The following is a 14,387-nucleotide window of genomic DNA, read 5'->3' on the forward strand; positions in this document are numbered from 1 at the left end:
TTTGTCACGAGATTGAACTCTCGACCAAGTTGAATAAATTCATGCCGGCGTCCGTGGCACATGGCGGACAAGTCTGATCTCGCATCATCATCGTACCAGTGATGTCCACTAGCATAGTGAGGTAGACAGCCATCTTTATTATTTTATGAGCCACGCTCAACTTTGACCGGATACATGGAAAAACAATAGCCAAATGGATTCAGGAATAAAAATCTTGTTGGTAACATTCACGAATATTCGAACTTGGCCTTAATTTCTTGAGCTAAACTATTCCTGGCATAATTCTTCGAGGAGACAACACCAGATGGCTAGCAGCAGCTGGATGGTCCTACATATATTTGGGGCCCCGGCACTCAACCATAATCAACATCCCTGCCGGCTCTTTCATTTTCAATGGCAGTGGCAGCTGGATGAGTTATGAGTAGATCATAACATCAACACACATGCATGGACATGAACTGGACGTGCTCCTTTATTATTCAGTGACTGGATGCAAGGCATCTAATATGGGTAGAAAGAATTACAAAAATTGGTATAACCATGTACATACATTATAGCTGTAACAGCAAACTAATTAAGCGGAGAATCGACCCTAGCTAATAATCAATGTCTATTTTGCTGAAAAGGCCGGAACATGCTGATATCTCTGCTGTTCACCTCCTGAGGGGGCCTCGCGTTCTTCTCCATGTCCTGCATGTAGGGTTGAAGGAAAATCAGTCCAAAAAAATTTCTAGTCCATGGGTGGAGATCAACCAAATTAAAGGTGGCTTTCATGTCGCTGTGGAATTTCCAGATGTCCACGGTTAGGTCTATCATCTGACACAATAAGGTGCTGAAAGACTAGAGTTGAATGCACCAGGAGCAATAAGACTTTGTTTTCATGGGAATGAATGGAGGTCCAGAAAAAAGGATTGGGGAAACGAAACAAAAACTTACGTCATGGACGGCCTCCCGGAGAAGCTCCAGCTGGTGCCTCGACACGGTGCGGACCTGCAAATTGAACCAGATAGAGAAAAAGATAAGTTTCAGAAACTATATATATATATATATATATATATATATATATATATAAATAATACGAGTACAGGACTTGTGCGCTCATAAAGCTGGCGTGCGTTAACCAAACAAAAGTTCAGGAAAGACGAAACCGGTGGGAAGATTCTTTGTGAGTAACAAACTAAAGGATCTGCACAAAGATCGAACTAGCAGCTCCGTGCCAACTGGTAAGTTCCAGAAGCGAATTATTTTATTTGACAGTTGCAAGTAGTGTGTCATGTGATGGTCCAGAAATGAAATATTTTACTGATAGTTGGAGTAGTTGGTAGTTGTGTTTGAATTTTTGTTTAGGGGTTGGTAGTTGTGTTTGATGCATGGTGAGGGTGAATGAATATGAATGAATGAAACGGGAGGTACCCTCTTGACGATGGTCCAGATGACACCTTCCGAGCAGGGCGGGGTGGTGAGAGAGCCCACGTAGCGGTAGTACACGCTGGCCTTTCCCCTTGCGCCCCTCGGGTCCATCATCCCCATTTTCTCCTCCCTGTCCTTCCGATCCGCTATCATCTCCAGGTATGGCTCCAGCTGCGTTTGTAGTACAAGATTAGAATTAGTCCCATGTTGCCATGTTGGTGTTAGTTAAGCTTACTTATAATTAAGTTAAGTCCCATGTTGCCGTGTTGGCTTTAGTTAGTCATGCTTAATTAATCCTAGTTGGTTAAATAAAGAAAAGAAGCAAGAGAGAAAAGAGAGAGGCACCTTGTGGAGGAAGGCGTCGTGGGCGCCGATCTCGTAGAAGACGCCGATGACGGCGGCCTTGCCCTGGGCGCTCTCGTGGAACATGTGCAGCTCCATGTCGTACCGGCGGCCGTTGACGCTGTGCTCGGTGGGCGAATGCCAGTGCAGCTGCTGGAGGAAGTAGGGCGTGCCGTCTATGGAGACACTCCCGGCGTCGCCCTCGAACTTGAGCATGATGTCGTGGCCGCGGTTGACGATGGTGGCATTGGCGGGGGAGTAGGAGTGGTTGAGGTAGCCGAGGCCGCGCACGAGGGAGACGCGCGGGCTGGCGAGGTCGATGGGCGACTGCATATTCCCCTTGCCGCATGCCGACCACTCTTCCTTGATGTCGCCCCAGTGCGCCGGCCCGTTCTCCGCGTCCAGCGAGTAGCTGAACTCCTCCTCCTGGTCGGTCTCCTGCTGGGCTCTGGCTGCTGGGTGGAGGACGGAGGCCGAGAAGAGCAGGACGAGCGCGGCCAGCCGGAGGTCCCGAGATGGACGCATGGTTCCTTGGTGTGCTCGGAGCGCGTTGGTGCTGGGTTGGGTGTCGGCTCCTCTGCCCGTGGAGCTGGTGAGTTCTTGTGTGTGTTGGATCGGGGACAGAGCTGGTGCACTATATATAGTGGAGAGCCAGAGAGAATGACATGGGTCTGGCCGTCTGCCACGGCCGCGTTTGTTAGGTTGGAACGTTTCAAACCCGTCTGTCAACTTGGTACCGTTTACGGGATATAAAAAAAAAACTGCTACCGCTTACGGAGTTACGGTAGGGTACTGACGAGTAATGCTACACATACAAATGATTATATGGGTTTTACAAACAGGTGGGTTGTGATTGGAGGTTAAGAGGAAGGAGGGGCACACCCCCATGAAAATCAGAGGAGGAATGGTTAGTTAGAAAAAAAAAAGCCTAGTCAGCGTGTAACTTTTTTTTAAAACAAGCGTTAGCGTGTAATTACATGTAACTCTTTGTATGTTTAGCATTATTGGAGTACTGACTAACACAGCACAAGCAAAGTAAACATCGCCGGCGTCCCATTCCGTTCCACGGAAAGGGAGCATACATGAACGGCCTGGACCGTGTGGGATAGGGACACGCTCGCTATCGAAAAGTCCGGCCGGGGTTGGTGAGAAGCCGCACGGCTTGTCATCATCTCTCACGTTTGGTCGTTTGGAAGAACAAATTGGAAAGCTGTTGTGTTGTTGGATCCCGAACACCATTTTGCATCGTCGATCGCATATCACCGATCCTCTCGTACGTTGTAGTACAGTGAGTGTTCTTTTGTTCAGATCTGTTCCCACGATCGTGCTTCTGGAAGAACAAAGAAATTTGGTACAAACGTTTCACACCCCTTCGTGTTACCCACGAGGTTCATCGTCCAGACCTGCCCACGCGCAGTCCAGACCTGCCCATGGCTCTCGCTGTTGCTTCACAGGATTTTTAGTTGTTTTATTTAATCTGGCAAGAGGGCGCGTTAAAAATATAGCGCACTTGGTCTGCAAGTGTGCTGATGTATGCATATGGAAATGTTATGAATACCTCAACGCACCACTTGCTTGACAAACAATCAAGTCCATCCAGTCGGCCGGCAGCTCCACCAGCCCCGGTGCATGCATCCATGCGTGCTTCGCATGCAGTGGTTACTTGACTCTTCCCAAATGCAGTCATTCTCCTGTACACCATACCATTTGTCCTATCACGTCGGCAAAAATCCCTAGGTATGAGTTAAGGCAACTCCACCGTTGATCGATCACCTATTCATGCGTAAACCAGTATGTGTGTTGGACCGGTTCGAACGTTTGAAATCCCACAAACTGGCACAAGACAGGGGAAGGTCAGGGGTAGTTCGAACATCCGGCACGTCGAACTCCGACACCCCAGAGCCACCCCAAGAACCCTCTCCTGTCTCCTAGAACCCTTGATGCATTCCAAAAAAGATAACCTATTTATATCTATATCTATACCTTATTACTAATAAAGCAAGGTGCGTTTCATCAATTTTTTCATCCGTTCATCGCAAATAGATTATTATTTTTCTATCCGAGGTGGTACTAAAATTTCTTTGTTCGTCTATTAGCAAAGGAAAAACAATTCGTGCAGAATTTCGTACATGGGCCGTGCGCACTGTGGCCCCGTAAAGTCAGCCCATTTTTTTCCTGCCCATGTAGCAACAAAAAATCCTATTTCCCGCACAGGCGGTAAATAGTTTCAGATATCCACAGGGCGCCCAAAACTCAGCGGCCCATTTATCCTTGCGTCCTGTTTCCATTTTTCTTTTTCTGTTACGTTCTCTTTTTGTTTCCTATTTATTTTTTATTTTTCCCATTCTAAGTCTATTTTTTACTTTTTTCTGAAACTAAACATTTTCAAAAACAATTCGCAATTTCAATTTTATTCAAAAATTCATAAAAATTACGAATTACATAAATGTGTTCCTATCATAAAAATGTTTGGATTTTTTTGTTGTGCTAAAAAAATTTCAAAATTTTAAAAATATTCCCGTTTGTTAAAAAATGACTGTATTTTATTAAAAAAATCAATATTTAGGAAAATGAATTTAAAAATGTCCCAAATTCGGAAAATATGCTTGTGTTCTGTTTCCATTTTTCGTTTTCTGTTTTGTTCTCTTTTTGTTTCCGGTTTCTTTTTTATTTTTCCCATTCTAAGTCTATTTTTTTACTTTTTTCTGAAATTCAAAGTTTTCAAAAAATGTTCGCAATTTCATTTTTATTCAAAAATTCATAAAAAATTACGAATTACACAAATGTGTTCCTATTATAAAAAATGTGTGGATTTTTTTTGTGGCAAAAAAATTCAAAATTTTAAAAATATTTCCATTTGTTCAAAAATGACTGTATTTTTTTAGAAAAATCAATATTTAGAAAAAATGCATTTTAAAAATTTCCAAATTTGAAAAATATTTTGGTTTTCGCGACATGTTCAAAAATTGAAAATAATGTTTTCATTAAAGAAAAATTACTAAAACTCTTCTGAATCTTCAAAACATGTTCCTATTTTAAAAAATTGTTCGTAACTTAAAAAATATTTGTAGTTTGATAAAAGGTTCATGTTTTTAAGAAATGTTTGTGAATTTCAGGAAATGTTCCATTCAAATTTTTTTATTCTTGCTTTGTCCAAAAATGTATGGAATTTTCAAAAAAACAACAACTGTTCGTAATTTGGACAATGTTCATGTTGCCAAGTATATTTGGTAGTACATTGTTATCCGTTTTTGAAAATTTCAAAAAAATAAATAAAAATGTTTTGATGTTACATTATATTCCTTAATATTCACGCTGACCATTGGTTAATAGGACGCATTTGTTTGAGTGGCTAGCAATATGTGGTCTGGTCTTTGAGGTCGTGAGTTCGATCACTCCCATACTGGGCCTGCTCTGCATCCGGCACATCGAGCTAAGTCGGCTTGTTCAAACTAAAGACACCATAACTTATTGACTTCCATGTGCCAATAAAAGAGAATATGATGGTAATTATAATTGAAAGAAATTATGGGCACGTGGCAATACAATAGAAAAAAGACATGTGGGGGTCTTGATCCATTCTTATAATGAGCTAGAGGCATGCAATTTTATTCTCCCGTTGCAAAGCACGGGCATGTGTGCTAGTCTTCACTCATAGGTGTTGATGGGCTCGATCTGTCCCTGGGCCATGGCACCGTCAACCGGGTAACACTAAGTTGCAATGTAGTGTGCCTCAAACAAATTTAAAGCTATAAGTCAGTGCACTTTCATGTAGGATAAACATTTGCTTCTTTCCCAACGTCACCTATTCGTATATATTCTCAGCTATAGTTCGTTTCCTATCATTCATTGTTGGAAATATTAGCACTTTTCCAATTAGACTAATCCACGAGTAAACAGTAAGCATGGCATAAAAGGTATGCATCTCATAGCGATACCTAAGAATACTAGCACGTACAGAACAGAGAAGCGAACCATCTGTGAGCAGCACAAATACGGCTAGTACAAGTACGAGTAAACGAGGGATGAACAGATCATACGCTCCGGTTGGCCAGGCCAACGAGGCGGCGGCGGCAGCAGCCTCGGCGTCGTCTGTGGCCTTCTTCTTGGCGGCGACGGCGGCGGCCATGGTGTCGATGCAGGGGAAGTAGTGGAAGCAGAGGCGGACAGAGCTGGGGACGGATCAGGAGCAGTTGCGTCGAGACGCTCTCCAAAAACCTTATTGCCGTTCTCCCAGGCAGGATCAAGAACGACAGGGTTCCGGAGGCACCTGTTCTCCCAACCAGCCGTGCATGCGGTCGTCGGGATGGGGTCGCCGGAGACAGCACAGAGTGAGGAACAGTAGATGATCGCTAGGTTATGCGAGAGGGAGTGAGTGAACCGAACTAGGTCACTCCACTGGGCAGAGCCTTCTTATATAGGCCGTCGGGTAGGAAGTCGTGGGCCTGGGCGGAGGCCCACGACCGAGTCGATGCACTCCCGGGAAGGGAGTCGTCGTTTCGGAGAAGGGCCGCACACCCGCGAACGGAGTCGACGAATCCCTGGAACGCAAGTCAGCCCACAGTCCAACGTCTCGGACAGTGGCCCACCTATTAGCGACTCATTAATTAATCCCTGATTAATTAATTCGTTCCTGAGCGGCAAAAGTAAGCTCTGGCTCGGCTCATTCCCGCAACCCGCGGCACGCAGCGGAGGAGGAGGAGCGCGCGTGTACCACTCCTCTTCCCAAGCTCCCAGTGGCAAGTGGTAGAGCAGCCCTTATAAAGGGGTCGCAACTCTCCTCAACTAGCAAGGTGGGACTAAACTTCCCACCACCTGCCATATCATACATGGGCCTCAAGATTAATCAGGAATCATTGTTCATATGGGCCTAAAGCCCATCTATGATTCAACAATCTCCCACCAGATCTCGAGGCACATAAGTTTGTCAATTGTTCCAAACAATGTTTGATATATCAGAAATTTCGGTGGAGACCGTTAAGTTGAACTTCCACCTAGAGCAACAGGATTGGACTTCTTCACAACTGAACAATGGACTATGCCTTGAATTGTCTGTTTGGCGTGCAGACGTTTCTCCTATTGTCAGCTGATACGTGGCTGCCGAAGGCTAAACCCCACGGGTGGAGCTTATTAGTCATACTTCATACCTTCTCATGAGCTTACTAGAGATTACTCAATCTCATAGACTGTGACCAGCAGTCAGGCTCACATAGGTGTGTTCCTCGAAAGAATGCTCTGTAGGTTAGCATCTTGCTTACACAAGCTTTAGAACACATTAAGACAAAAGTCAGCCTGCCTTACAGAATTGAGAGTATTACTGCATCTCAATGGAGTGGGTTAATTAAGGATACTCTCCTCAGTTGACCGCTGGTTTGTTTTCCCAGGTCCTAATTCACGGGATCTCCGATCACATAGGTTGGTTTACCCCCATGGCAACTTACGTGGGTCTCATACCCATCTCCCTCGATGCATTTTCTATCACAATCCGTGATAGCCCTTTCGTAAAAGGGCCTGCCAGATTCTTAGCCGTCTGGATATAATCCAACGCTATCACTCCGGAGTTTCTTGATTATCTGACAGATTTCAATCTTCTTCTTATGTGCTTTGTGGATTTCAAGTTGTCCTTTGAACTCTTAGCCTTGGCAATCACCGTTTGGTTGTCACAGTTCATAAGGAAAGCCGGCACTAGTTTATCAACCACCGTCAAATCCATCAAAAGCTCTTGAAGCCATTCTGCTTCGACGCAAGATGTGTCTAATGCTATGAGTTCCGCTTCCATAGTCGATCTTGTTAAAATCGTCTGCTTGCAAGACTTCCAGGAAATAGCACCACCACCACCAAGATGTGTCATTTTGATGATTTCCTAAGCCAGTGACTTACTCCTCATATTTATTAGTTTCGTAGCAGCGCACGGGCATTGTGCTAGTTAGGAAAAAAGTTGGAGCCACACTGAGATTGTTAGGAATATTCTAACCATCTTGAAACGGAGTAATGAAGTGTTGGCCAAGTCTCTTTATATGTGGAATTAAGGATTGAGTTGGACATGTCGGCCAAAGTCTTAATGTATTAGGAGTTGTACCTTGTGAGGCAAAGGCTCCAAAAATCCCCTCATCACCATGATAACGATGGTACGATTGATCTGACTGAGGAAGAGATTATTTTTTCACATATAGATATCAAGGATTATTAGTGAGGTTAGAAAATATTAGTTTGTTTCCATGGAGAAGAATGTTTAATCTATCTACCAAGCACGACATGGTAGATAGTGAAAGAAATTAATGCAATTGCCGTGGATTGAAAAGGCTAAAAAATCAGTGGGGTATATCCTCTATTATTCATTATTTATGTTAACTTTCTCAGGGCATCGAGATCATGCACTCCGTTTCGGGTACAAACATAAAATGAATTAAAAAAAGTATATCTAAGCTTATGTGTTAGTTCTTTTCTTTAGTATCTCCTCTCCCTCAACACCACATCTTGTGGATGGGGACCTCTCTCTTTTGAAATATGTTAATGATACGATTCTTTTTATGGAAAATGACCTGGATAAGGCTCGAGACCTGAAGCTCTTGCTTCAGTTTTTGAGCAAATATCAGGTCCTAAAATTAACTTCCATAAAAGAGAATTGTTGTGCTTCGGTAAAGCACAAGTGATGTGGGTGTTGTGTACGCTAACCTGCTTCATTGTGCACAAGGATAATGATTGGGAACTCCTAATCATTATCAATGTCTCTCTAATGAGAACTGGAAATATGTAGAAGAGTATTTTGAGAAATGAATGAGCAATTGGAATGGCAAGTTTCTCTTTGTTGTAGGACGATTTGTTTTGATCAATTTTGTCCTCACAAACACGATTCTCTATATTCTCTCCTTTTTACAACTCCTAAAAGGGGTCTTGCAAAGGCTAGATTATTTCAGATTTAGATTCTTTTGGCAAGAAGATAGTGAAAAAAACTGGCTTACAAAATTAGCGTGGTTTGTAGGCTGAAAGATCAAGGTGGTCTAAGCATTCATGACCTTCATGTCAAGAATGATGCCTTTGTTAATAATTGGTTGTTGAAAGTACTTACTGTTGACGGTGTTTGGCAAACTCTACTGCACAATAAGTACAAGTAGAAAATGTTTGTCTTGGGCTTTTATGAAACCTAGAGATTCACACATTTGGGCTTGTCTAATGGTGGCAGTGAATTTTTTTGTTCGGATCTTCCGTGATAGAGGATGACTCAGAGATACTTTTTTGGGAGGACAAGTGTCTAGGAAATACACCTCTCTGAGAGTAGTATCCAATCGCGTACCACATTGTACGCGATAGGAATGACACTCTTGCGTATGTGCTTAGTTCCTCCCCGCCGGATGTATCATTTAGGTGGAATTTTATTGAACCCTGTACTGTGTCGTGGGAACATCTTCTGTTTCGATTGAATTCAATTAGCCTGACACATGAATGGGATGTGTTTCACTTGAATCTCGGTATATTTGGGTCCTTCACATTTGACTCCATATACCATGCACCTATGCACTCAAAGATTAGAGTGTCAAATAATAATCAAATTTTCTAGTCAAAGGTTCTACTAAAACTTAAGATCTTCATGTGGTGTCTTCGGAGGGGAGTTGTGCTACCTAATGAAGGAAATATGCCCAAGAGGCAATAATAAATTTGTTATTTTATATTTCCTTATATCATGATAAATGTTTATTATTCATCCTAGAATTGTATTAAATGTTTTATTTCTATTGCTTTCTTCATGTCATATATACATATTCCTTTGACTATGAGATTATGCAACTCCCTGATACCGGAGGAATACCTTGTGTGCTATCAAACGTCACAACGTAACTAGGTGATTATAAAGATGCTCTACAGGTATCCCCGAAGGTGTTTGTTGGGTTGGCATAGATGGAGATTAGGATTTGCCACTCCGAGTATCAGAGAGGTATCTCTGGGCCCTCTTGGTAATGCACATTGATACGTCCATTTTGCATCATGTTTTCTTAATGTTATTTATATTGTTTTTATCCATAGTAATGCTTTTTGAAGTAATTCTAATGCCTTTTCTCTCATAATTTGCAAGGAACACACCAAGAGGGAGAATTCCGGCAGCTAGAAATCTGGACCTGGAAAAGCTACGTCAGGCCACCTATTCTGCACAACTCCAAATGAGCTGAAACTTCACAGAGAATTTTTATGAATTATTTGAGGAATATTGGAGCCAATAAACACCAGAGGGGGGCCACCAGGTGGGCACAACCCACCTGGGCGCGCCAGGCCCGCCAGGCGCGCCCTGGTGGGTCGTGGCCTCCTCGGCCCACCTCCGGTGCCCATCTTTTGGTATAAGTCATTTTGACCTAAAAAAAATAAGGAAAAAGGCTTTCGGGACGAAGCGCCGCCGTCTCGAGGCGGAACTTGGGCAGAAGAACTTTTGCCCTCGGGTGGAGTAATTCTGCCGGGGGAACTTCCCTCCCGGATAGGGAAATCATCGTCATCATCATGACCAACAACTCTCCCATCTTGGGGACGGCAATCTCCATCAACATCTTCACCAGCACCATCTCATCTCAAACCCTAGTTCATCTCTTATATTCAATCTTGTTACCGAAACTATAGATTGTTGCTAGGGGGTGACTAGTAGTGTTGATCACATCTTGTAGTTGATTACTATATGGTTTATTTGGTGTAAGATTATATGTTCAGATCCATTATGCATATTCATACCCCTCTGATCATGAGCATGTTTATTGTTTGTGAGTTGTTACCTTTGTTCTTGAGGTCACGAGATAAATAATGTTGCAAGTAATCATGTGAATTTGATATGTGTTCGATATTTTGATGGTATGTATATTGTGATTCCCTTAGTGGTGTCATGTGAACGTCGACTACATGACACCTCACCATACTTGGGCCTAAGGGAATGCATTGTGGAGTAGTAAATAGATGGTGGGTTGCGAGAGTGAGAGAAACTTAAACCCCAGTTTATGAACTATTCCGTAAGGGACCGATTGGATCCTAGAGTTTAATGTTATGGTTAGAATTTATTCTTAATACTTTTCTCGTAGTTGCGGATGCTTGCGGGAGGGTTAATCATAATTAGGAGGTTTGTTCAAGTAAGAACAGCACCTAAGCACCGGTCCACCCTGCTACCTCTTGAGCACTGCGTTGGTTTTCCATTGAAGAGGAAAGGGTGATGCAGTAAAGTAGCGTAAGTATTTCCCTCAGTTTTTGAGAACCAAGGTATCAGTCCAGTAGGAGGCCACGCACGAGTCCCTCACACCTACACAAACAAATAAAATCCTTGCAACCAACGCAATAAAGGGGCTGTCAATCCCTTCACGGTCACTTACGAAAGTGAGATCTGATAGATATGATAAGATAATATTTTTCGTATTTTTATGATAAAGATGCAAAGTAAAATAAAAGGCAATAAAAATAGCTAAGTGTTGGAAGATTAATATGATGGAAAATAGACCCGGGGGGCATAGGTTTCACTAGTGGCTTCTCTCGAGAGCATAAGTATTACGGTGGGTAAACAAATTACTGTTGAGCAATTGACAGAATTGAGCATAGTTATGAGAATATCTAGGTATGATCATGTATATAGGCATCACGTCCGCGACAAGTAGACAGACTCCTGCCTGCATCTACTACTATTACTCCACACATCGACCGCTATCCAGCATGCATCTAGAGTATTAAGTTCAAAAGAACAGAGTAACGCTTTAAGTAAGATGACATGATGTATAGGGATAAACTCATGCAATATGATATAAACCCCATCCTGTTATCCTCGATGGCAACAATACAATACGTGCCTTCCTTCCCCTGCTGTCACTGGGAAAGGACACATCAAGATTGAACCCAAAGCTAAGCACTTCTCCCATTGCAAGAAAGATCAATCTAGTAGGCCAAACCAAACTGATAATTCGAAGAGACTTGCAAAGATAACCAATCATACATAAAATAATTCAGAGAAGATTCAAATATTGTTCATAGATAAACTTGATCATAAACCCACAATTCATCGGTCTCAACAAACACACCGCAAAAGAAGATTACATCGAATAGATCTCCACAAGAGAGGGGGGGCATTGTATTGAGATCCAAAAAGAGAGAAGAAGCCATCTAGCTAATAACAATGGACCCGAAGGTCTGAGGTAAACTACTCACACATCATCGGAGAGGCTATGGTGTTGATGTAGAAGCCCTCCGTGATCGATGCCCCCTCCGGCGGAGCTGCGGAAAAGGCCCCAAGATGGGATCTCACGGGTACAGAAGGTTGCGGCGGTGGAATTAGGTTTTTGGCTCCGTATCTGGTAGTTTGGGGGTACGTAGGTATATATAGGAGGAAGAAGTACGTCGGTGGAGCAACGCGGGGCCCACGAGGGTGGAGGGCGCGCCCAGGGGGGTAGGCGCGCCCCCTACCTCGTGCCTTCCTGGTTGATATCTTGACGTAGGGTCCAAGTCCTCTGGATCATGTTTGTTTCGAAAATCACGTTCCCGAAGGTTTCATTCCATTTGGACTCCGTTTGATATTCTTTTTCTGTGAAACTCTGAAATAGGCAAAAAACAGCAATTCTGGGCTGGGCCTCCGGTTAATAGGTTAGTCCCAAAAATAATATAAAAGTGTATAATAAAGCCCATTAATGTCCAAAACAGAATATAATATAGCGTGGAACTATAAAAAATTATAGATACGTTGGAGACGTATCAAGCATCCCCAAGTTTAATTCCTGCTCATCCTCAAGTAGGTAAATGATAAAAATAGAATTTTTGATGTGGAATGCTACTTGGCATAATTTCAATGTAATTCTCTTAATTGTGGTATGAATATTCAGATCCGAAAGATTCAAGATAAAATTTTAATATTTACATAAAAGTAATAATAGTTCAAGCATACTAACTAAGCAATTATGTCTTCTCAAAATATCATGGCCAAAGAAAGTTCATCCCTACAAAATCATATAGTTTAGCCATGCTCCATTTTCATCACACAAGAATGCTCTCATCATGCACAACCCCGATGACAAGCCAAGCAATTGTTTCATACTTTAGTAATCTCAAACTTTTTCAACTTTCACGCAATACATGAGCGTGAGCCATGGATATAGCACTATGGGTGGAATAGAATATAATGACGGGGGTTGTGTGGAGAAGATAAAAAAGGAGAAAGTCTCACATCAACGTGGCTAATCAATGAGCTATGGAGATGCCCATCGATTGATGTTAATGCAAGGAGTAGGGATTGCCATGCAACAGATGCACTAGAGCTATAAATGCATGAAAGCTCAACAAAGGAAACTAAGTGGGTGTGCATCCAACTTGCTTGCTCACGAAGACCTAGGGCATTTGAGGAAGCCCATTGTTGGAATATACAAGCCAAGTTCTATAATGAAAAATCCCCACTAGTATATGAAAGTGACAAAATAAGAGACTCTCTATCATGAAGATCATGGTGCTACTTTGAAGCACAAGTGTGGAAAAAGGATAGTAGCATTGTCCCTCCCTTTTTTTGGGCCTTTTTTTTATTTGGTGTTTCTCTTTTTTTTCTTTTTTTATTGGGACAATGCTATATGAATGATGATCATCACACTTCTATTTATTTACAACTCAATGATTACAACTCGATACTAGAACAAAGTATGACTCTATATGAATGCCTCCGGCGGTATACCGGGATAACAATGAATCAAAAGTGACATTTATGAAAAATTATGAACGGTGGCTTTGCCACAAATACGATGTCAACTACATGATTATGCAAAGCAATATGGCAATGATGAACGTGTCATGATAAACAGAACGGTGAAAAGTTGCATGGCAATATATCTCGGAATGGCTATGGAAATTCCATAATAGGTAGGTATGGTGGCTGTTTTGAGAAATATATAAGGAGGTTTATGTGTGAAAGAGCATATCATATCACGGGGTTTGGATGCACCAGCGAAGTTTGCACCAACTCTCAATGTGAGAAAGGGCAATGCACGGTACCGAAGAGGCTAGCAATGATGGAAGGGTAAGAGTGTGTCTAATCCATGGACTCAGCATTTGTCATAAAGAACTCACATACTTATTGCAAAAATCTACAAGTCATCAAAAACCAAGCATTACGCGCATGCTCCTAGGGGGATAGATTGGTAGGAAAAGACCATCGCTCGTCCCCGACTGCCAGTCATAAGGAGGACAATCAAAGAACACCTCATGTTTCAAATTTGTTACATAACGTTTACCATACGTGCATGCTACGGGACTTGCAAACTTTAACACAAGTATTTCTCAAATTCACAACTACTAAACTAGCACAACTTTAATATCACTACCTCCATATCTCAAAACAATCATCAAGCATCAAACTTCTCTTAGCATTCAGCACACTCATAAGAAAGTTTTTTACTAGTCTTGAATACCTAACATATTAGGATTAATTTCCCAATTGAAGAAAATTACCATGCTGTTTAAGACTCTCAAAATAATATAAGTGAAGCATGAGAGAATAATAGTTTCTATAAAACAAAACCACCGCCGTGCTCTAAAAGATATAAGTGAAGCACTAGAGCAAAAACTATATAGCTCAAAAGATATAAGTGAAGCGCATAGAGTATTCTAATAAATTCCGTATCATGTGTGTCTCTCTCAAAAGGTAT

At 42.2% G+C, this 14,387-nt stretch overlaps 1 protein-coding gene across 1 annotated transcript; it reads right to left on the reverse strand.

The window, feature by feature from the left end:
• Positions 1-450: 450 nt before the first annotated feature.
• LOC109755851 (alpha carbonic anhydrase 7) lies at positions 451-2,359 on the reverse strand. Its single transcript, XM_020314732.4, has 4 exons — positions 1,756-2,359; positions 1,414-1,581; positions 937-990; positions 451-690 (listed from the first exon to the last, which is right to left on the reverse strand). The coding sequence occupies exons 1-4, from the start codon at positions 2,275-2,277 to the stop codon at positions 604-606; spliced, it is 831 nt and encodes a 276-aa protein (XP_020170321.1). The 5' UTR covers positions 2,278-2,359; the 3' UTR covers positions 451-603.
• Between the last annotated feature and the right edge of the window lie 12,028 nt (positions 2,360-14,387).

Source organism: Aegilops tauschii, chromosome 7 (genome assembly GCF_002575655.3).
Source record: "Aegilops tauschii subsp. strangulata cultivar AL8/78 chromosome 7, Aet v6.0, whole genome shotgun sequence".
Lineage (NCBI taxonomy): Eukaryota > Viridiplantae > Streptophyta > Magnoliopsida > Poales > Poaceae > Aegilops > Aegilops tauschii.

Excerpts from the sequence above, each read along its gene's own strand:
- LOC109755851 (XM_020314732.4), bottom strand. The coding sequence starts at position 2,277 with ATGCGTCCATCTCGGGACCTCCGGCTGGCCGCGCTCGTCCTGCTCTTC. Across the intron at positions 1,582-1,755 it reads ACGACGCCTTCCTCCACAAG|CTGGAGCCATACCTGGAGAT; the intron begins GTGCCTCTCTCT and ends CTACAAACGCAG. Across the intron at positions 691-936 it reads TCCGGGAGGCCGTCCATGAC|GACATGGAGAAGAACGCGAG; the intron begins GTAAGTTTTTGT and ends CCCTACATGCAG.